We start from the raw sequence: 23367 nt of genomic DNA, 5'->3' as shown, positions 1-23367 counted from the left end.
TGGCGGTAGATGACCCATGGTTCAGAGTAACTGTGTACTGTGATTCCAAAGACATATATCACAGTGCATACAGGACACCCTGGAAAGAATCCTGGCACACATACAGGAGTCAGACACCCAGTGCAGTATGTCCTGCTGTCTATAGGCACAGAGTTCAGCCTCGACGGACACAACAGCCACAGTGCTCACAGCAGTTCACAGAATCACAGGAGGGGTAAGGTTGGAAGGGATCACAGTGGGTCGGCTTGTCTGACCTCCCGGCTCAAGTAGGGCCATCCTAAAGCACATTGCACAGGATTTCATCCAGAGGACTCCTGAATATCTCCAGAAAGGGAGACTCCACAACCACTCTGGGCAACCTGTACCAGTGCTCAGTTACCCGCACAGTAAAGCAATTCTTCCTTGTATTTAGGTGGAACTTCCTGGGTATCAGTTTCTGCCCGTTGCCTCTCATCTTGTTCTTGGCACCACCGAGAAGAGCTAGGCTCCATCTCCTTGGCACCCATCCTATAGATACTTATACACTTTAATCAGTCATCTCTTCCCACAGCTGAACAGGCCCAGCTTCCTCAGCTTTTCCTCATAAGAAGATGCTCCACTCTCCCAGTCATCCTTGTTGCACTCCACTGTACCCTCTCCAGGAGCTCCATGTCTCTCTCGTACTGAGGAGCCCAGAACTGGACACAGCACTCCAGATGTGGCCTCACCAGGGCTGAGGGGCAGGATCACCTTCCTCGCCCTGCTGGCAATGCTCCTCCTAATGCACCCCAGGACACCATTGGCCTTCTTGGCCACATGGGCACGCTGCTGGCTCACGGGCAGCTTGTTGTCCACCAGGGCCCGCAGGTCCGACATACATCGCCCCTAGGGGCCGTGGCCACACACAGCGGGGTCCCGGCCACCCCTTCCCGGGCTCCAGACGCGGCAGCGCCCCCGCAGCAGGACCCGCACGCCGCGCGCCCTCCCGCCGGCAGGGGGCGCGCTCCCTCCCGCGCTGCGCGCCCCCGCGGCACCCCGCCCCCGGCGCGTCCCCGCGCCGCTCCCCGCGCGGCGGCGGCTGGGGCCGCGCGTGTGTCCCCGCACTCATGGCCGGCGTGATCCGGCGGCTGGATGAGGCCGTGGTGAACCGCATCGCGGCCGGCGAGGTCATCCAGAGGCCGGCCAACGCCATCAAGGAGATGATCGAGAACTGGTAACGCGGGGCGTGCCCCCGGCGCGGGCCGGCCGTGCGTCGCGGCGTGTAGCGAGGGCTCGGGTGCTGAGGAGGGCAGTCCTGTGTGCCCGTACTGAGCGCACGGCGGGGCAGTGTGCGCGTTTGTGTTCGGTGTGCTTTGTTCTTTGTTTGAGAAACTTATGAATCGTTTGCTTTCAGTGCCAAGTTAGTAATTCATAGGATCATTTAGGGCGGAAAAGACCACTAAGATCACTGAGTCAAACCATTAACCTAACACTGCCAAGTCCACCACTAAACCGTGTCCCTAAGCAGCACGTCTACACGTCGTTTGAATACCTCCAGGGGTGGTGACTCCACCCCTTCCCTGGGCTGCCTGTTCCAATGCTTGGCATCCCTTTCCTTGAAGACATTTATCCTAATATCCAATCTAAACCTCTCCTGGCCCAACTTGAGGCCCTTTCCTCTTGTCCTATTGCTTGTTCCTTGGGAGGAGAGACCAACCCCCAACTTGTCATAACCTCCCTTCAGGTAGAGAGTGATAAGATCTGCCTTGAGCCTCTGTTTCTCCAGGCTAAACAACTCCAGTTCCTCAGCTGCTCCTCATCACACTTGTGCTCCAGACTCTTCACCAGCTCTGTTGTCCTTCTCTGGACTTGCTCCAGCACCTTAATGTCCTTATATTGAAGGGCCCAGAATGGACACAGTACTTGAGGTGCGGCCTCACCAGTGCCAGATAGAGAGGGACAATCACTCCCCTGGTCCTGCTAGCCACACTATTCCTGATACAAGCCAGGATGACATTGGTCTTCTTGGTCACCTGGGCACACTGCTGGCTCTGTTCAGCTGGCTGTTGACCAGCACTCCCAGGTCCTTTTCCAAAAGGCCTCCAGCCACTCTTCCCTTGACCTGTAGCGCTGTCTGGGCTTGCTGTGACCCAAGTGCAGAATCCAGCACTTGGCCTTATTGAACCTCATAGGATTGGCCTTGGCCCATTGATCCGGATCCCTCTGTAGAGGCTTCCTGCCCTCCAGAAGATCAACACTCCCACCCAACTTGGTGTCATCTGCAAACTGACTAAGGGTACACTCAATCCCCTTGTCCAGATCATATGTAAAAATATTAAACAGAACTCTGTCTGGTGTAGTGAGCTGTATCAGCTGTGTGAAAACAAGCAGCAGATTCTGCAGTAGGTTTCAGTAGTGGGGAGAGAAGATCTATGTATTGGCCTAGGTACCTCCTTAGTTTTTTAATTTCTGAAAGTTCTTCATAAGTATTGTGGATGGTGATTTAGAATTATGTATCGCTGTAGTTAAAAAGGAAGGAGACAGTAAAGATTCACACGTAACAGAATGAATTCCAGTATGAGTGATGGCTAGAAACAAATTGTCATTTGTATGAGAAAAAATAAATTTTAAATCATCGTGTAGTCCTTTATTCTTTAGAATGCTTTCTTGGTTTCTGCAGTTTGGATGCTAAATCTACAAGTATCCAGGTAATAGTTAAAGAAGGTGGTTTGAAGCTCATCCAGGTCCAAGATAACGGCTGTGGTATCAGAGTAAGTAAATAAACTTGACAGCTGTATGCTGGTGTTTAATATGACCTTTAAAAATTATTTCAAGTTATAAATGTTTTTGATCCTGAAAAACTTGCAAAGTGACTATTGCTTGTCTCTTTCCCGTAGAAAGAAGATCTGAACATTGTATGTGAGAGATTTACTACTAGTAAACTGCAAAAATTTGAAGATTTGGCTAGTATTTCTACATATGGTTTTAGGGGCGAGGTGAGCTCTTCATCAAGGTTTTGAAACTGTTCATTGTTGCTATCCTGCTGTAGTGGGGTGTACTGTCTCATTCCCAGTACTCTTAACAGAAGCTTCTGTTTTCCAAGAGTCTGCCATGTGAATATAGTTCAAAATACATTTTTGTGTCTTTCAATATTGGATGGATGCCTAGGGAGAGGTATATATTCTTCTTGCTTTCTGGGGTAAGATTTTTTTTTTTGAAGTAAAACAAGGCTTCTTTTCTCAAATGCTGCAGGTAAAAGGCAATGAAAAATCTGAGTGAAAGGTGACTCTTTGATGTCAGACATTTGTTCTAAAACCACACTTAAAATTAGATGTTTGAAATGTACATTCGTCTTCCTTTGCTTTTGCTATTAAATAAAGTTATTATCAGATATACTCGCAGATATATGAGTTCTTCATATTCTCATAGGCTGTATCTAAGCTTCTCTGGAAGAACAGTCATGGATGAGTTTAGCTTTCCGTGCCAGGTGAACAACAAGATATATACCTGGGCTCAGATACATAGATCCTTGCATGCTCCAGAGGGTAGGCTGCATAAGTCCTCTCCTCACACACTTGCAACATAATAATTTCCACAGCCAGTGGAATCTGGTCCTGAGGCTGGTTGCATCTGTGCAGACTTGTCCATTGAGTTTTCCAGGAAAACCATTGTTACCTAACTCTGTAGTATTACCTATAGTCAAGATAAGAACTTGGGTCAAGATGAAGAAATAAGAGCTAAAACCTTCCAGCTGTTTTTTGTTAATATGGAAGAAAGAAAAGTGCCCAACTGTAATAAATTTGCAAATTTCTTTAAGTTATGTTACATGGTTAACCACTTGCACTTTAAGAGGTAACGAAATGTTAGAAAGGCCAGAAGAAGGTCCCCAGATAAAAGTCAGCATTACAGGTATTAAAGTTTGTTAAAGCTTTACTGACCTGCAATTTTCTTTTAAGGTTTTTTATTAATTACTTGCAAGTGGCATATCAAAATGTAGCCACCCTGCTTAAAGTGTGTACACACCTCAGTGTTCTCCAGAGCAAGGTTTACAAAGATGCTTTCTCCTTTCCTAGGCATTGGCGAGCATCAGTCATGTTGCCCATGTTACAGTAACAACTAAAACAGCTGATGCTAAGTGTGCATTCAGGTATGCTGCCTATGATCCATGTGACTTCTGCTGCATGGAATAACAAACAGATGTATCTCTTTTCAGTACTCTTATTAAGGAGGAGGGTAGAGTAAGGGTAGTTACAAAAAAGGAATGTGAGAAAACATGGTTTGAGTGATTTTTCCGAATTGTAAAGGTAAGCTTTAGCTAAACAATGTATTTTAAAAGTTGGGGTTGGGGGTCAGGGAATCTTAAAGGGGATTCTACTTCAGCAGCTAATGTAGGATAAACACTTGTCTTTACCTCCATTTCAGGATAAAATTTCACAATTTGTATGAAACTATGCCTCTGTATAACTTGCTGAAAGACCTACATAGGTCAGAAATCTCCTATGCTCCAAGTCCTGTTACAGTCAGAATGGAACTGATCTTACAGTAAAGTCAAGAATTTCTTGTTACTATAACGGAAGTGTAAAGTCTAGTGGAAGAATTGTTATTAGGCTGTGTCTCATTTTCTGAAGAAAGATAGAATGCAATAGTCCTGCCTTTACAGGAAAAGTCTCAGTAATACAATTTAAATACGCATATGTCATTATCTGCCCCTTTTCCACTTCTATTATTCCCACTCCCCCACTGCCCCTCTGGCTCTTAAAATCAATGAAAACAGTTTTCCTCTAGCAGAAACGTGGGGGGAGGGATTGATTCTCAATGGCCCAAATTCTTTGCTGGGAGGAGTGTGATGATAATGGGATTTCTTTTGTCTTACTCCATTGTCATCATCTGTCTGTGTCTGCCCTCCTCTAAATCTAGATGTTTGACAACTTTTTATTTTCTGCCTAGAGCTACTTACAGTGATGGAAAAATTAAAGCCCCTCCGAAACCCTGCGCTGGAAACCAAGGAACTCAGATCACAGTAGGCTTTGTGCCCGTTTTCTCTTGTCTCTTTTCTGTTCCCTGGTGGTTGGGCTTGCACCAATTTTGTTGTAAGATAGTGACAGTATCACCTTGTAAAATATGTTGTTTGGTTTTGTTGGGGTTTTGGTCTTGTTTTCTTCACCAAAGGCAGCAAGGTAAATTTCGGAAGATCCTCTTTTTTTTTTCCATCTTCCTTCTGAGGACAACATAGTCATTTACTATCAGAAATATTTCATAGTCTGTCTGGACTGCTGAAAACCTCAATGAATAGTTAGGGTTTACAAAAAGCTGGGAATATGGAGAGTGGTCTACACTGTATGAGCCACAGTGAGAAGATGAGGGCTGGCACAGGAAACTGCAAAACCACTGTTTTCCAGTCATAGCTTTGTTTTCCAGTCATATCTTTCATATATCATAGCAAGACTTGAATGTGAGTTGGGATTAGGATTGGCATTAGGATTATGAAGAATAAGGAGATCAGATTGGGAAGGAGTATCCATTTTGCACAGCGTGCGGTGGGAAGGGGAAGTCTGGCCTAGGAGTCTGCAGATGTGTCTCTGCTGTGGGAGCGTACACCCAGCAAGCTTCACGTGTCAATGTTTAGGATAATGTGTCTGAAAAAGAAGTTAGACTTTAAATTTCTGCCTTTCTCAGTATAGCAGAAAAATAATTTGCATGTTGTTTAAATAAATAGTGAAAATGTACAGTTTAAGTTGCTGTTCTAATTACATTAACAGCCTTGAGTGCAGCAACTGTTTTAGCATTTCATTAAAACACGGTGTAATCAGGGAATCCATTGTCATCTTTGGTAGAAGGTATATAACTTTCACTGAAAAGGGAGCTGTAGAGTTGTTATTGGTGAAAATACTGATATACCAAAATACTTGAAAACGTGTTTCTCTTGATTTGCATTTTGTTAGGTGAATCTAGAAGGTAAGGAATAAATTGAATGTTGATCCTTCATAAACTATTCTCATAAAATTTATATATAAAAAAATAATAAAATGGATTTAGATTAACTATATAATAAGAGAGGATTTTTAAAATTATTTGTAATTGTGATCTTTCCCTCTGTAGGTTGAAGATCTCTTTTACAATGTAAATACAAGGAGAAAAGCTTTAAAAAATCCAAATGAAGAATATGCAAAAATACTAGAAGTTGTTAGCAGGTAAACTAAAATAGGAAGCTCCAATTTGGTATACTCCTATGGCAGAAGTATGGGGTTTCTCAGAGGGACTGGCAGGTGTGCGTTTGGTGTAATTTTTGTTGTTGTTGGTTTTGTTGTTAGGCTTTTTTTTTTTAACTATTTGTTAGTGTGCAGTGTCAGATAACAGTCCATCCAATTTGATATGAAAAATTCAGAGGAGAAACAGTGTATTCTATCCGTGACTATTAATTATTTGTAAGAATTCTAGCAAAGAAATGGTGATAGACTTGAACTCTAAATGCATTTGGGCTAAATAGAATCCATGTAAAAACTGCACAGGAGCATTGAGATTTGGTGAAATTCAAAATAGCTGAATGGCAATTTCACATCCACAAAAAAGAGTAATATCACTTTAGCTACTGGATGTTCCCTTCCTGGGCCCCTTGGTTGCATTTTTTGCCATGTGCAGAGGCTTTGCAAGCAGTATCTACACAGTCTGAACAAAAGAACTGCTTCACAGTTTCAGAAAATGCAAAAGGTAGCAAAGAGTAGCAAGACTGTACACCAGGAGTTAGCCTGTTTCCCGAATGAGCTGTTTAAGAGTCTTTACTGGTCAGGTAGACCAGTCAGGAGGTGGAGAATCAGGTCCTGCTGCTCTGTGGAACAGCATGATCTAAAGTCTTGCTGAGGTACAGGCTTCCAGCTCATTGATATTTTGTTTTTCTCATTAGGATTTTTCTGTTATTTAATTTTGTTTTTTTTTTTCTCTTGAATTTTTGAATTCCCAGTCACAGCAGTCTGTTCCCTGTCTGCATTTTTACCTTTCTCATCTTGCAAGGTTCTGTGGTGTGTTTTTTTCTCACAACGCAGTAACTTCCCTAAAAGTTTGAGCCAAGGTTATGCAGCTGTAGTGTACCAGAACTCAGCCCTGGGATCACAGGTAGCTGAACCATCTGGGTAGGGGAAGTTGGGAGGGCAAGCTAGCCATTATTCAGATCCTTCTCCATAGTAGTTGAGACTTGAGTCTGTTATATTGAGGACATTTTGCTGGTTTTATTTAGTTAAACCTATGAAGTGAAACTGAACTAACCAGGTCTATAGAAGTTGATCCTTTATTTTGAGAAATAAGTTAATCTGATCCTTGAATTTCATATGGTTACAGGTGAGTTATAAATAGGAGACAGTTAATTTTTATAGTAGTTCAGTCTACAAAAGCTCAGTTTGGCTCAAATAGCATCACTGTCTAACAGGAAGTGAAATTGCTTGTGCCCATTACTAGCTGCTTTTCAGCAAGCAGGGCAAATAATCTTTTCTTTCACATACTGCAGACTTATGTTTACCTGTTTTTCAGGTATGCCATCCATAACTCAGGCATCAGCTTTTCAGTTAAAAAGGTGTGTAGATAAAGTCTTTATAACTTGACTGTGTGTCTGTGTATATATACATAATACGTATATCTGAAAATTTGCACTGCATCTTTTGCAACAGGAATAGCACACAGAGCCTTCCCATGTACTAAAATGTTGAACTGTACATTGGTGCAGTTTGGATAGAAAGCACATCAGTTAGAAGTAAACAAGAAAAGTTTGTCAGGAGTTTGAAATTTTCTATGTGGTCAATGTTACGTTTTGGTTTAGCTTTATGAGCTGTTTCAGCTTGAGAGTCTGATTACAAATTACTGTATGAAAGGATGGGGTAGATTGCCTTTGTTCATTGGCATTGTTGATAATTATTTACTGAACTGCGTGTGTTCCTCATTTTGCAAGATGGAGTTACTAGCCTGAATGGGTCTGACGTGCTCTAGCAAATCTTGTAAACCCGTGCCATTTACCATCTATTGCCTTTTTAAGCATAAATAAGTAAATAAGAATACAAAAGCATTATTATGATGTTATGTTCCATGCCTTTGTTTTAGAAATGCTATTGTTTAAAGTATTTCTAAAACTTCAGCCAGAAATGTGAATTGATTGATACTCATTTTTGTTCTCTTTAGCAAGGTGATACCGTGTCGGATGTTAGAACCCTATCCAACGCCTCAACAGTGGACAACATTAGGTCCATCTTTGGAAATGCTGTTAGCAGGTATGTTGATGTCAAGTTTACTTTTGACATAAAGTTTTCTAGTGAATCACCCTCCCTTTCTCTTTTAAAGACCATGGGTTGTGCTAACTTTCCTTGTTTCCTGCAAGGTGAATTGCAGAGAAGAGAGAGTGCTGCAATAAGAGAGCTCTCCCTTCTCTGGAAGAACAGGTAGCTTTTATTTCTGTACTGAAGGGAAGAGGGAAGTCACAAAGTTGTTCCTTTAATGCACAAAAAGGGAACCATCTGCTTGTAACTTTCTGCATGCTCATGCAAAAACAGCAAGCTGAACCTATTTTCTCTACAAGTTCCTAGGCTCTTCCTATGCCTTGAAAATCTTATTGCTTCTTACCAGTCTGCTATCTGATAAATTTTAAAGCTACTCACCGTAGTTTTTCTAAAATCTTGTGGTTTCTTATTTTGAGAAAAGCTACATTAGCTAAGGCTGTGTAAATCAGACAGAAAAGTTAAAACCAAATAAAACCAATCATCTTCTGAAGACATATCTGCCACTTTAGGAAAAAAATCTCTCTTTCACATTCAGCTGTGAAGAGTTCATTGAACGGATTTGTCCCACAAATACTTGGGTGTCACTTTGATTCTGTTACCAAAGTCACACAGATATAATGAATGTAACTTTTAATGGAAGCACCTTTAGGAAACACAGCAAATAGAGAGGCTGGTTAGTATTAAAGTTCGTGGTGTTGTTTTTATTTCTTTGTTATGCATTTGTTTTTATCTACTACGGATGCTCTTTTGATACAATTTTTCCTTTATACAGTTCAGTACAGTCCATGTCAACTTAAATGCTTTGGTCATTTGTTTTCAAGCAAAACTTTTATTTTACCCAGTTGAAAATGATGTTATTTTGACTTAAAAATGAACACATTGATAAAAATCAATTATAAAAATGGTGCTCGGTATATATTGAGGTTGAATTGAAAATAGGTAACCCTTAAGTTTTTTCTATGTTAAATTTAGAAGTTGGCATAATGCCTTGTTAGAGAGGTGCTCACAAACTACCAAAGTGGATTTCCTTAACTAATGAATCATGAAAATTATTAAAACTGTTATGAAAATAGTTAATGTTAGAATCTGTGTGCATGAGAAAGAGAAAAGTTTTCACATTTTAATGACTTCTTAACAGCTCATCAAGAAATGTTAGATTACAAAAGCAGACGGAGAGGTCCAAGAAAAAAACGTGTTCTTCCCTGGCTGCTGACAATTTTGAAGTGTCCTTGTCACTGTCAGTGACTTACACAAAGAAATGCATATTAGAATTATCAATAAATTATAATATTATGAATACTGTGATATGGTATTAAAAAGATAATGGGAGTAGTTTTACAGACTCTAATCATACAACATTACTAGTTTACATTTACTTAGGAAGAAGAAACAATGCAGTTCAGGTTAAATAATTGTTGTGGCCTAGCAATGAATGTTTGAATTCTCAAATAATTTTAATGTTTTCATTACTGTGATATAAATAGAATATAGGTCAGTATATCGCTACTTGTGAGTACTGTTAGAAATTTGCATCAACAGAAGAATTAATTTTTTGTTTGTTTCTGTCAAACTGAATAGGGAACTGATAGAAGTGGGCTGTGAAGATGCAAATCTGGCCTTTAAAATGAAAGGTTACATCACGAATGCAAACTACTCTGTGAAGAAATGTATATTTTTACTCTTCATAAACCGTAAGTTTGAAAAAAAAAGGCAGCATTTTGTACAGTCGTATGTTGCTTACATAATCATAAGGACAAAACTTTCTGAAGACCTACAAAATGTATAAGCCTTCTTAAACACATTTTGAAGAATAAGTATTTCAGTTACTTGTAGATCTTAAAATGTTTTTAGTTTTGTAATGTGCATCATGCTTTGCACTCTAAATAATGAAAGCAGCTAAAACTGGGCCTAAAGAAACTTAAGCTTTGGAGTATCAAGGTAATGATTGTCTCCTGCTAACTTACACAGAGTGATCTCTTCATTCTGTAAGAACAATGACCTGAGATGCAAGAAACCTTGACTGTATTGAAATAATAAAATGGTAGTTTGGTCATTTTGGTATTTGTGGAAAAAAATCTTATAAAACACACTAAGACAATACTGTCTATTCCTGGTTTCATATGAAGAATAAATAGGCCTTGGGGGAAAAATGGGTATAACAGATACCCTTTGAAGATACCAAGCATGAAGGTGTTGGTCTGAAGGAGTGGTTGGGCGCTTTGCAGTGTATTTCAGCCGGGCTCTTTGGAAATAGCCTTTTGTTCTGTGTTTCAGATCGGTTGGTAGAGTCAGCCGCTTTGCGGAAAGCCATAGAAACTGTGTACGCTGCTTATTTGCCAAAAAGTACCCATCCATTCCTATACTTAAGGTAAAGTAATAGGAAGAAGTAGCCTGTTAATACTATCTTGTAGGATATAGCTAGGCTGAGCAGGTTTAGAAAAACACTTCTGTTCCTGATAATAATGTTAAGCGCTGCACTGAGGTAATTAATCACCAGACAGGAGATAATTAAATCACATTAAATCTTAAGAAGATTTATTTTTAGAAGTAGTGAATGTCTGTAACTTCAGCTGAAGTCCTTTCATATTAATTCGTGAGACACTGCAAGTAAAAGATATTTCTAAAAACAGGTTTTTGTAGTTATAAAATAGAGAAATTGGTTTAAGCTTATTGGTTTAAGCTGATTTTGGTGAGTTTGGAGTAGAGTCCTTCAGATTAATTATTTTTTAATGTACTAAACAAATCTGACTGTAACGTAACTTTAGCAGGGTTCAGAATCTTTTTGACTTCTTTGCACAGAGTAATGCCCCTAAGCTGGAGAAATTTTGTACTGAACCAATTTGTGCTCTCTCTGCCATCCATGGGATATTTTATGTTAACTTCTTTTAAAATGTTTTTCAGTCTGGAAATAGCTCCCCAAAATGTAGATGTGAACGTGCACCCTACAAAACATGAAGTCCATTTTCTTCATGAAGACAGTATTCTAGAGCGTGTGCAACAGCACGTAGAGAGCAAGTTATTGGGCTCTAATTCTTCAAGGATGTACTTCACTCAGGTGAGAACATATGTGAAGTGACTGCAGCTCTGCACTATTTTAACCATCAGGGATACATTTACTCTGTTCAATAGTACAGTCTATGCAGGGATTGGTAATCATCAGTGTTCTACTGGTACCCTGAGATCTTTGCTCTCTATTTCAGGGATGAAATTGCTTTAGTGTACCAATGTTAACAATGAAGCAAAAGAGAGAAAAAAACTATGAAAACATTTTAAATACTTTTATGTCAAGTACCTGACCAGTCTTCTTGATTTTGCAAGTATGTTGGCCTTCACATGTGATAAATTGTTTTTTTATTCTGCCCTGGTTTATGTGAAGATGTGGCTGAGGAAACTGTTCTGTGTATTTGACAACACTTTTAATCTGACCAGAAAAAAATCAGGAAGATTTTCTAATCTCTCTTAATGTAGAGCATAGCATAAGAATTACAATAATTTTTTTTCCTTTGAGACAAAAGAATGTTAACTAATGATTTTAACTGCTAAGATGATGACATTCACTCTATATGGATAGCAGATGCAAAGCTGGTGGCCTGTTTAAGCACTTGACACTGTGTTTTGGGGGTTTCAAACTTGCCTCTGAGCAGTAAGATACTGTGAGAAGTGTGGCTGATCTCTCTGGTTTTGTTTTCTTTTTTTTCTTGCTGTTCAATCTCTTTGCTTCCTCGTATCTGTCTGAATGAAGACACTGCTTCCAGGGGCTGACTCTTCTTCCAGTGAGGTTGTAAAATCAGCAGCCAACTCTTCTGTGGTTACCAAAGGAACCAGTGATAAAGTTTACGCACATCAGATGGTCCGCACTGATTCCCGAGAGCAGAAATTGGATGCTTTTCTTCAGCCAGTGAACAACCCCCCAAATACAGGCCCCACTGAAGTGACAACAGAGGTTGATGCAGGACCTCCGGAGGGTTCAAGCAGACCACAGGATGCTGAAATGGAAGAAGTCAGTGATCTGGTTGAAATGGCTGATGTTCAGGAGGACATAGGGAAACCTGGAGGGCTGAGTGAGAGTGAGCACTTGTCTCGCGAGACAGTGCCTTCTCGGTAAGTCTCATCTTTCCTGAGGTGGTGCAAGGCTACCTATTTATTTCATAGCATGGCCCTGAAACTGTAGGTTTTCTGATCTCTTTTCCCTTCTGCTTTTCCAGAAGGGAAAAATTTCCTAGAATAACTCTTCGTGACAAGTTGTTGGGAAATTAAACCTTATCTGCGAACTGTAAATTACATAACTTGTGATAAATTTTGTAACTGGAATGGGATTTCCATTCATACTGAAAGGCAGGAAGCAGTATAAATAATGACATCAGTTTAGGGATGTCATACTGGTCTGTCTCTCTTTGGAGGCCCCTCATCCTACTACATGAGAAACTACATCACTGAATTTTGCAGAGATTAACCTAGTAAAGATAAACTCAAGCTGTTTAAAGATAAACAGCTCCTGCAGGAGCTGTTATAAGAGGTGAAAGTCGTCTGATGGAATCTGATTTCCCCTTCCCAGTACTACAGAGAAATTATCATGAAAAAAAAATCATTAAAAATATCAACATTTTTTCGATGTGTCCTTTAGAGGCCAGTTTGCTTGGTGCTTAAACAATTGTCTGATGTGATTGGTATTAGTGTGTCATAAATTCTCTTAAAATTCTGAACTACCTTTTCCTAACAGATTATGCCTCGGAAGCAAAATAAAATAGTCTGTCACTCTGGGAATCTCTGGGAAACTGTCTACATTTCTTGTGTTAATGTACAGCATGTGAACTGAGCATCCCTTCTGTTGCTGTGTTTTGCCTAAGTGATAGGAGAATTGACCTAATTCCTTTTGGTTTGGTATTGCAGAAAGAGACCACGGGAAGACACAGACATAGAAATGGAGGAAGATGACACCACAAAGGACATGACTGCTGCCTGCACCCCTAGAAGAAGAATTATCAATTTGACTAGTGTATTGACTCTCCAGGAGGAAATCAGTAACCAGGGACATGCAAGTAAGCAAGCCTTTTGCTTCCCAAGATTATTTTTATTTCAGCAACTCCTTATGGTTGTTTGAACCGCTGAGGAAAAAGGTATTTAAAGGGAGGCTCAGTCAGTTCACTGTGCTGCCAAGCAAGCTTTTAACAAAAGCTTTGGCTTTTCATTTTCGTTTGTATCTGTCCCACTTACATGAAATGATGAAACTGATAAAATATTATTCTCTTTTCTGGTAAGAATTGTTATTGTAATAAGTAACTTTTTTATAAATTACTAAAAGTCTCGAACTTTAAAAAGCATGTACTTACACTTTACTTGTGCTTCAGAAAATGTTTTGCAGAAGACTGGTAATTCTGAGCCAGTAATTCCATATCTGATAGTCACTGCTTAAATGCTGAAATCAAAGAGTTGTCCCTGAGCCATAAAATTTCCAAAAATGTCTCAAAATACACAATAAAACTTGTGAAGCTCCCTGAAGTTGTGTCTTGCCTTCACATGTGTAAGAAATACCTATGAGACTTCAGAAAGAAAGAAATCTCTTCTCACAATGTTACCTTTTCTGGTGGAATGAGGGTAGTGTAGTGCTTTGTACATGCTGTGACTGCAATGCTGAGCTTCTGTAACGAAGCTGCTCCCAAGGATGGCAACCAGTGAATTTTCTTTGTGGAATGGCTAAAATGAACTCTTTTATAGAATCTGACTTCTCATATCTTTCCCAGCCTTCTCATTTATATATACTAAAACTTACTTAGTGAGAGAAAAATAAAAAAATTATGAAAAAAAATAAATTATGGACCTATTCTGTCACAGTTTCAGAATTTAATCTGACAGTACTAGATTGTGTTGCAAAGCTGGTTTAAATCTGCAGTTTTCTTTGAAGTTTATCAGTTCTCCCTCACTAATCTCCTATGGCTGGAAATTAATTTTGGAAGGCTATTCAAACACAGAGATTTTAATTTTATTTTTTTTTTTAATTTGCATTTGTAGTTTAACTGTTATATAACTGTTCTCATAGATGCTTTAATAGTATGAGTGTGCATGGAAATTATTAATATTTCAAAACATGTGAATAATTGGTAGGACAGGCCTATAAGAAGAAGCAGGGTTATAGTAGTGACTGAACAATAATCTGAGACTTTAATGCTAAAAAGACACCACTCAACTGAATAAATGAGAGCAGGGTTGCAAATATGAAGTCCTGAATTTATATATCATTATGAAATTATATCCTTTTTGTTTTTTCCACACTCCTGCGTTGTTTCAGAACTTCAGGAGATGCTACGTGATCACTCCTTTGTTGGCTGTGTCAGTCCACAGTGGGCTCTGGCCCAATATCAGACAAAACTGTACCTTCTCAATACAACAAAACTCAGGTAAAGAAGCTGTTAGACTTGTTGGCAGCTGAAATAAGTACCAATTACGAAGCTAATTAGAAGAAGGAAGGAAATGAGAGGAAAAACAACACCGTTCGCTTGTTGGCTATCCTAAAAGTCATGAGGCTAAAGATTTAAGCATTCAGTTCAGAACAGTGGAAGGAATTCTGGCCCACGTTGGAGAAGTTTCAGGGAATCAGTGTAATTAAAATGCCAGCTACTGTATTGTGTGCTCATAGACAGTGGGAAGGAAAAGGCTTTTTCTTGCTTTATGATCATCTGTCTCCATGATCTATGATCATTATCATGATCTGACTCAGGATCATCTACAGCACATGGTATAAAGATGAGCAAGCAGAAGCTTCAGAAAAGTCCTGTAAAACATTGTATCCAGTTGGATTAAGAGTATCTGCAGGACATGATTGTAACACAAAGTTTGTAATTTTGCATATGCAGCCTTACAGGACCAGCTACATAAATTTTGTAACAAATCAGAAAATATACTTGAGATACACATGTCTATCAGTTTCCCAGCTCCTGTGCATTTCTTGCAGTGCAACAAAGGAGTAAAGAAGTTGAAATATAAGTTATCAGGGAATAAATTGATATTGGTTGGATGCTTCAGTATGTAACATTTCTGCAGTGGTGTGGCTGATAATGTCAGAAACCAAGAAATAGATTTAACTATAAATATCTAGATAGTACATGTGAATCTTTAAACTCTTTAGTTAAAGCAAGATATTTATTAATATGACTGGATATGTACATCTGATGTTTCCGGGATGATTCTTACTTTCCCTTCTTAATTATGGTAACTTGAGGATATGTGATCCTGTCCATACAACTAATTTTTGTGCTTCAATTTAGCCAAGAACTCTTCTACCAGATACTTATTTATGACTTTGCAAACTTCGGAGTCTTAAGGTTATCTGTAAGTATAATTTTACATTACATCCTATATAACAAGTTTTTTTTAAAGAAGTCTGTCCTGTCAGACAAATGCATAGTTTTGGTTGCATAGTCAGGTTGGTTATTGTCCACTACAAGAGCGTTGTTTTGTTTCTTTTACGGTAAGAACAGAATGTAGAATACTCTTAATTTTTTGTGTCTTCTACTGTTAAATTGTCATCCTGGCTGCTTGTTATTAGTGCCAGTTGTAGATATTCACCAAGTTTTGCTGTTGCTCATTACATTAGGACAAATAATTAATTTGAATACACAATCTACAGAAATATAGTGTTGATTGCCAGTATTTATCCTGCAAATATTGCAGTACTTGGCAGGATTGGGGACTGCACAGAACTATCATAAAGAAATTAAAACCTTTTTAGACTGGTTATGATAAACAGAACTGTTTGTTCTGCAGGGCAGATGTGGCATATTGCAATTAGTTATTATGTGAAGAAAGAAGCTATAGATTTCCAATAGACCATGCTGTTTGTTAACAAAAGTTTTGCCTTCTCCATTTTTAGGAGCCAGCTCCTTTATATGAACTTTCAATGCTTGCTTTAGAGGATCCTGAAAGTGGCTGGACGGAAGAAGATGGCCCAAAAGAAGGGCTTGCTGAGTACATTGTGGAGTTTCTGAAACAGAAGATTGAGATGTTGAAGGATTATTTTTCTCTTGAAATTGATGAGGTGACTCCTGCTATAGTAATAGACAGTAAGAATGGTGAACTTGGCAGTGTTAGGCTTGCAGTTGGACTTGATTTTAAAGGTCTTTTCCAACCTAAATGATTCCATGATTTTACATTTTCGTAACAGATAACTGCAATAGTTTGTTTGCAATGCTTAGTATCACTAAGGACTAGCTCCAGTACAATTTAGATGGCTTACCCCTTTCATTAAAAATGCTCAGGACTTATGCTGCCTTTAAGAAGGGTGCTACACAAAGTTTATATTTAACTAGTTACCAAGTCACAGAATGGGTAAGGTTGGAGCCCATTCCCAGTGCATGGTCTGGTCCAACCTCTCTGCTCAAACAGGGTCATCCTAGAGCACATTGCACAGGATTGCATCCAGACAGTTTTTGAATGTCTCCAGTGAGGGAGACTGGGCAACATGTCTGGGCAATCCACAGTTTAGTCATTGCTTCCATAACTAGAATGCAGATCTTTTAACCAACAAGGTGTGCATCCCTTAATTTATAAGGAAGTGAACAGCTTCATCAAGCCCAGGCACTTCATTTGGATATTGTCCTGGGAAGTGGGATCTGTGTAGTCAGTGGCTAGAGCTGGAGAAAGAGGCTGAATTCAGGTTTTCCTGAGTCAGGTGGCTTAAATCCATGCCTTGTGAAGTTAAACAATGCCAGTAACCCTCTTCCTGCAATGTCTGCCTGGCATCAGGCTTTAAAAACTTGTAGCTTCAGCTACTCCTAAGGCTCAGGGAGTTTGGTAAGAATCAGTCTTACAGTACATGACAGTTTTGATGCATTTACTGCAAGAAAGAACATTTTTTTTTTTTACTGAAGCAGCAATGTTGCCTTGCAGGAAGGAAATCTTATTGGGTTACCACTTCTGATAGACAACTATGTTCCACCGCTTGAAGGACTGCCTATGTTTATCCTTCGATTGGCCACAGAGGTATATTCTATCAATGATTTTATTAATTTGCAATTACTTTTTTTTACTTCACATTTAAGCAACTCCAGCCCTTTCTTTGCAGTTTCTGGTGCAGCTTAAATGTACTGTTATGTGTTCCAGACACTTTTGCTATGGTTACTGAATAGTTGTGCTTTGCCTCTGTATTCATAACTCCTGACTGAATGAGCCTGTATTTTGATTTAAAAGCCTGCACTCCTACACTTTCTTTGTTCTATTTCTTTACCTTATCAGCACAAAAATGGCCAATACATTATTATGACTTTTCCATATTAAGACTCTCTATCAAGTCTCTGACTGCTATCCAGATTCTGTAAAATGACTTCTTTTTCTTGTAACAGGTAAACTGGGACGAAGAAAAGGAGTGTTTTGAAAGCCTAAGTAAAGAACTTTCCATGTTCTACTCCATCAGAAAGCAGTATATAATAGGTGAAGCCAATCCAACAAACTCTCAGGTACAAGAATACTGTAACTAGTCCTATGAACAGACAACTAACAACCTATAGGAAACTTCTGCTTTTTCAGCTACAGACTTCTAATCCCAGCTCTTTCAGTGAAGTGAATCAAGTGGCAGTGTGGCAAGGTTCTGAAACAATGTGGCTTAAATTTTCTGAGGTATTATAGGTATTGAGAGAACCTTTTAACTTTGGGCATTGCAGTGTACTTTATATTATTACAAGAGTCCTTGACCTCTGAGTTTGGGATGTATTTTTATGCTATATTTCTATAGAAGAATAAGGATGCATATAAATGAAAAATGACTGTGTCTAAATACCTGCTTAATTATTCCATTACTCTCACCCATTCTGCAATTACTTTACAGAGCTTAAAATTAACTTAACTGCATAGAATGAACTTCTTTAATACTAGCAGAATTTTACAGTTGCTGTAGTCTTACATTATAAAGTCTTTTAAAGAATGTTCTCTGGTAAAAGAGAACTTCAGTTTAATTGTTTAATTGTTTGTCCTTTTTCTCCTGTATTTCAGAATGAAGATTCTGACTCTGGTTCAAAAACATGGAAATGGACTGTGGAACATGTGATTTACAAAGCTTTTAGGACTCATCTTTTGCCTCCTGAACACTTCGCAGAAGATGGCAACATTTTGCAGCTTGCTAACCTGCCTGACCTGTATAAAGTTTTTGAAAGATGTTGAGCAAGTAGTTATTACAGACTGTTTTTTTAGATAGGCACCATTCCTTTTATGTTCAGTTTTACATAGTAGAAGATAAAGCTGGAATCTTGATGGAGGAAAGAGAGGATTTAGTATCATACTAAACTACTAACATGACAGCAAATGGTCTATTTTCCTTCTGTTGAACAAAGTATAAAAAGAGTAATTTTAGCTTTTTCTAAACCCAGCCCAAGTTCCTAAAATAAAATTTCCACTTATGCTCTGAGTTTCCCTATTAACCAATCTGCTAACAGAATACAATTTCTACTGCAGAAAATTAAGTGGGTTAAGTGATTGTGAAAGAAGATGGAGCTTAATTTAGTTGAAATGTGAGTGCTTTAACTTTGTTTGCTTCTTGAAAGTGAAACAGAAAAAGGCAGCTAACCTGTTTTATGACTGTTGTCTGGCAGTATCGGCAATGAGAATATACGTGCAAAGCACTTAAAGATCATCTGTTACTAGAGAAGTTAGTCTCGTAGTATTTCAGGCCCCTTGCTGATATAAGGCAAACCCCTTCCCTCTTAATTAAGGAATCAGAAAATAGAAATGGGAATGGTCTGGCAGATAGTAAATGAGCATGCAAACATAATATTCATTGTCTCAAATTTAATGAACAGGGCTTGGGAGATCTGCTGCATACAAGGCTGTGTCCCAACAAGGAAAGCATTATTCTAAGTCCAAGAGGCATCTAGCATCCAAACCAAAAAGGAAAGCAAGCTTCAGTTTTGCAGTGTAAAGATTTCTGTTCCATTTGAAAGCAGCTCTGGTATAAGCAGAAGCATGAATGCTCTTGGATAGCAGTGGTCCCAAACCCTGCCTTGCTTTGAGAAATACTCTTGAAGGGCAGCAGTTTGCAACAGGAGAGCATTTGATGAGAGTCCAAAAGGATAATTCCTCTCAGAAGGGCATCTGCTGGCTTCAAGTAAAGTCTAACACAAGGGCTGTGTAACTTCAGGGGTGTCAAGTGCAGATGCTGATCATTTCCTGCCTGTGATGTGCCAGCTTAAAAAGAGTGAAGTTCTTAATAACAGAAATCCACATTGTTCCAGAAAGCATCTTCTTCCTTCTGCTCCCTCTCTTTGATGGCAATCCTGTCAATGGCATAACTACTGGAGAATCATGTCTTCTGAGCCAGCCAGCCCAGAAAATGAAATCTGAAGCGAGCCAGTGGCTTGAGCTGGCCACAGCCCACATTACTTCCTGGCAATGAGGGGACACCGTCATGGTGGAGAATATAGGAACTACTAATGGAAATTACATTTGTATTGTGATTCCCTTGCTACAGTGTGCTTGTTTTGTGATTTCAGCATACTGCTGTATCACTTTCCTAAATCCAAATCACATATAATGGCTTAATATATCAAATAAGTAAATTTGATTAAACATGAAAAGCTCCCTCTGTGGAACATCCAAAAGAGCCTGGACTCTGACGTGTACATGTGAGAAATGTCTATAGATAACCACAGACATGCTTAAATTGTATGTTAAGTCTGGCAGCATGTGCACTGTCGTGCCAGGTGAAAATACGAGCTCCTGATCACACTGTTCTGCAGGCTCCTGACCCTCACAAAGCTAATAACCCCAAAAATCATAAGTACATTCTGAGTTATGTTCATTTTCTCCCCTTTTTGGTATTTTTTTCATCCTTTTGGTATTTAATAGAAACCTGATTACATAGTGCCAAGTTCCTTGCACAAAATGAAAAATACTCTTAATAAAGCTGAAATAGTTTGGTTTTGTTTTTTTTTCAATCTATATATTTCAGAGCTTTAAGCAACCTAATACAGATTAACTGCCTCCCTATGGGTAAAAAGGGCAGGAAATCTTTCTTACAAAATATAAGATAGCAATAAATCATCAATCAAAACATTACTAAGCTCATCATGGATACATGACAAGCAGCTAATGGAATCAGTTTGGTCAACAGCTGGCTGTTTTTTTTTTTTTCTTTTAGATTCTTCATTCAAATCTGCTTCTTGAAACAAATGTCTTTTTAAATCTCATTTTCAAGCCCAATAAAAAGAAAACATGTTACAAAGTCCACACAGCCACATTGCTGTGTTTCCAACAGTTCAGATTCGGCTTTTCAAAACTAGAAAACCTCAGGGTGAACTGCTCTCTTACTTGCTTGTTTAGCTGCTCAAATCAGTTCAAATACTTGTGAATCCCAGGAATACAGAAGAATGATATGAAAACACTTCTCCAGGCCTGAGATACCTTAGTTTAGCCAAGTTAAATGCTCAACACGTTCAAGTCTAGAGTCTGCTATTATTTTGTTGTTCTTCTGAGCACTTCTATCACAAAGAACTTTGAGAAATCTACCATGACAGCCAGTGTCATACTGTCTCTGCATCTCAGTAACTCAGAGACAAGGTCATTCGTCTCAAGCTCCTTCCTTCTAGTTGTTGAAACAGGAAAGTTCAATCGTGCTACTTCATTTCAAAACTCACCTTACTACCAGGTGACTTCTCTAGGTGACACCAAAATGAGCAGTGATCATTCTTCAAATGCAGTTCTCTAACTCTGAAAGGAGAGTCCATGAAACAAAAACTTTCCCAAGCTGGGAGACACAGCTGCTTCACCCTGACTTTACTGTAACAATTGCTGTATTTTTTCCTACTGGGTATGCTTGCAGGACACTACTGCCAGAGGAACCATCCCTGAGCAGCTGGTATACTGTCCCATAAGGACATCTTGGAATCAATACATATCTGGGGTACGTGGATAACCGCTGACCACTTGAGAGCTGTTAGGAGTACAGGGTAAGTCAGCTTGCTAACTGCCATGCCAAGACTGCCATGCCAAGCAACCAGTCCATTACCACGGCCTTTCACATGAACAAGCACCTCATTTTCACTAGAAACAAAAGCAAGCAGGTTTCTTTAGAAAAGGCTGGTGGAAAGTGCTTCTGAGGATGTCTTCGGGGTACTCAAGGAGAGCAGAATCATCCCTGGGAAGGGCAGGATTGAACAACAGTTTTTGAGTCAACTTTGCAGGTTTTATAGGTACATTTGAGAGGAGCGTAGAAAATTATTCCAGATTGTTTTAACTCCTTTCTATACCGTAACTGATGCATTTTAAATTTATAGGAGATGCAGCCTTTCATGGCAGCAACCAGAACTGTCATTCCCTTTGAATGCACCAAAGGGAATAACTTCCTTGGCAAACTTCCCATGTAAGAAAATGTGGCATCTCAGTTAACTCAATATACAGAAAAGTTGAAAACCATATGCTACAGGAAGAAAGGATGCTCCTTTAGGAAAGGCTTACAAAAGCTTTACCTTACATTTGGCAAATATAACTAGTCATGTTTGGTGTAACAAAATATCCCCCCCCTCAAGGATATTCTGGCACTAGTGCATATGGCTTGTTCTGCTTTGCAGTTAATGCTTTTGTATCAATTCCTCTTTCCTATTTTTCCCCCCGAGTACTGAAATTCAGGAAGAAACAGACACTGAGAATAGGTTGAATTTCTTTGATATCCAGAGGAATTCCATATTGCAGGTTGAGGCAGGTGTTCAAGTAAAGTCACAAGTCATGGACCTTGATGAAGTTGGTAGGTTTAATGGACCTTTTGCCTTCCTATCCCAGATGCATTTTTCTCACTGAGTTTAATACTTGATTAGGAACATTAGGAACATAACATAGCATTATTAAAAGATAGAGTTTGAATTTTTTTTTTTTTTTTGCTTCTAATGGTTTATTCTTACTGGCATCTTCTGAAACAGACTTGGATATTCTGAAGCAATGTAAGTGATAAACTTCATCCTGGCCTTTTTTTTTTCATTCAGTAATCACAGAAGAGAATTTTAGAAAGAGCAGACTGAAGCCAACGTAACAGCTTGCTGCCTTCAATGTATATCCATCTTCAATGTGAAGGAAGCTAGACTGCCTAATCTTTTAGTCACACACTTATTTACAGAACTGTTATTTGGAACAAAAAGGCAGGTGATGATTTTGCTGTAAAGGCTTAGTAGTAGTTAAAGTGAAATAAAATATCTGTGAAGGTATTTTCAAAACATCTTTTTTATGTAGCTCTTGCTACATAAAAATGTAGCTCTTGCAGACTTCACTAGCATCACTTTCATTTCAATCTCCTCCTTTCTTTTCCCCTAGTACTGCCCCCAGAATACTTGGTTGGTGCTGTAGCCTCAACTCAGACAGAACTAACCAAGTGACCATGTTTATGACTCTAGCTCATGACTTTTAATAAATGATGTCCCAGTCCACTTGTAATGTCTCATACCCAAAGCTGAAAAGCGAAGAGAAATCCTGCATCCACACAGCCCTGAACATCCATATCTCTCTACGATTTCATGAAGTGCATGGCTGTTTGACAGTTGCAGTGGCTTACAACCCTCTGCTGCTAGTTACTGATTTGCTGAGACTGAATAAGGGAAAAATCCTGTAAACTGAAACAGTCACCGCTGCTTCAAGGAAAAGCTGTGATACGATGAGAACACAGCTCACCTTGTCTTCTGCCTGCTAAGCTGCTGTTCCACGGCAATGGAAATACTACAAAGCAATGCGGCCCATATGCACGAGTTAATATGAGAGGAATACACTGGTACTTAGCATTTGCTCTGCAGGTTGCTAATAAAACCTAATGGCTCTAGAAGGAAAGCAGCAACACTTACATTCCTCTTTAGGTAGGAATTAGGTGTTACATGAAACGTTTTTGATCAAGCATCAGCTAACATGTAAGACCTGTATATGGAAGTACACATCTTGCACAGGCAAGCTGAATGACTGACTACCTTCACTTGACTACTGGTGTAATTAATACTAGTGTTTGCAAAGGCTCACTTACTCCAGTTTCCTCCTTGAACCTGAAGAACATCACCACTAGTACAGGAGTGGGAACCAGGTTACTTCAAAGAGCTCCTTGCATCCTTTTGATATCATATATGCAACAAAGTATTGACATGCCACTACCACTATCGCAGCATCCCTACAGGCAATCAGCCCTACAACACGTTTTGCA

At 39.3% G+C, this 23367-nt stretch overlaps 1 protein-coding gene across 3 annotated transcripts; it reads left to right on the top strand.

The window, feature by feature from the left end:
• Positions 1 to 1069: 1069 nt before the first annotated feature.
• Positions 1070 to 18829, top strand: MLH1 (mutL homolog 1). Of its 3 annotated transcripts, XM_039381598.1 has the most exons (19): positions 1070 to 1192; positions 2639 to 2729; positions 2856 to 2954; positions 4032 to 4105; positions 4906 to 4978; positions 6058 to 6149; positions 7480 to 7522; positions 8122 to 8210; positions 9795 to 9907; positions 10491 to 10584; positions 11118 to 11271; positions 11959 to 12317; positions 13107 to 13255; positions 14503 to 14611; positions 15479 to 15542; positions 16084 to 16248; positions 17100 to 17192; positions 17552 to 17665; positions 18198 to 18829. In XM_039381598.1, the coding sequence occupies exons 1-19, from the start codon at positions 1086 to 1088 to the stop codon at positions 18363 to 18365; spliced, it is 2250 nt and encodes a 749-aa protein (XP_039237532.1). In that variant the 5' UTR covers positions 1070 to 1085; the 3' UTR covers positions 18366 to 18829. The 3 variants fall into 3 exon arrangements, with proteins under 3 accessions (XP_039237532.1, XP_039237533.1, XP_039237535.1); XM_039381599.1 differs by lacking the exons at positions 1070 to 1192; positions 2639 to 2729; positions 6058 to 6149 and having other exon boundaries at positions 2867 to 2954; XM_039381601.1 differs by lacking the exons at positions 1070 to 1192; positions 2639 to 2729; positions 2856 to 2954; ... (4 more) ...; positions 8122 to 8210; positions 10491 to 10584 and having other exon boundaries at positions 9810 to 9907.
• Positions 18830 to 23367: the final 4538 nt, after the last annotated feature.

Source organism: Pipra filicauda, unplaced genomic scaffold (assembly GCF_003945595.2).
Source record: "Pipra filicauda isolate LSUMZ 115617 unplaced genomic scaffold, ASM394559v2 scaffold233_size1220752_pilon, whole genome shotgun sequence".
In the NCBI taxonomy this organism is placed as follows: domain Eukaryota; kingdom Metazoa; phylum Chordata; class Aves; order Passeriformes; family Pipridae; genus Pipra; species Pipra filicauda.
This window is presented reverse-complemented; position numbering and strand designations above follow the sequence as displayed.

Coding starts and splice junctions, on each gene's coding strand:
- MLH1 (XM_039381598.1), top strand. CDS start 1,086: ATGGCCGGCGTGATCCGGCGGCTGGATGAGGCCGTGGTGAACCGCATC. Junction 10,585..11,117: donor CATCCATTCCTATACTTAAG/GTAAAGTAATAG, acceptor AATGTTTTTCAG/TCTGGAAATAGCTCCCCAAA. Junction 14,612..15,478: donor CTCAATACAACAAAACTCAG/GTAAAGAAGCTG, acceptor GCTTCAATTTAG/CCAAGAACTCTTCTACCAGA.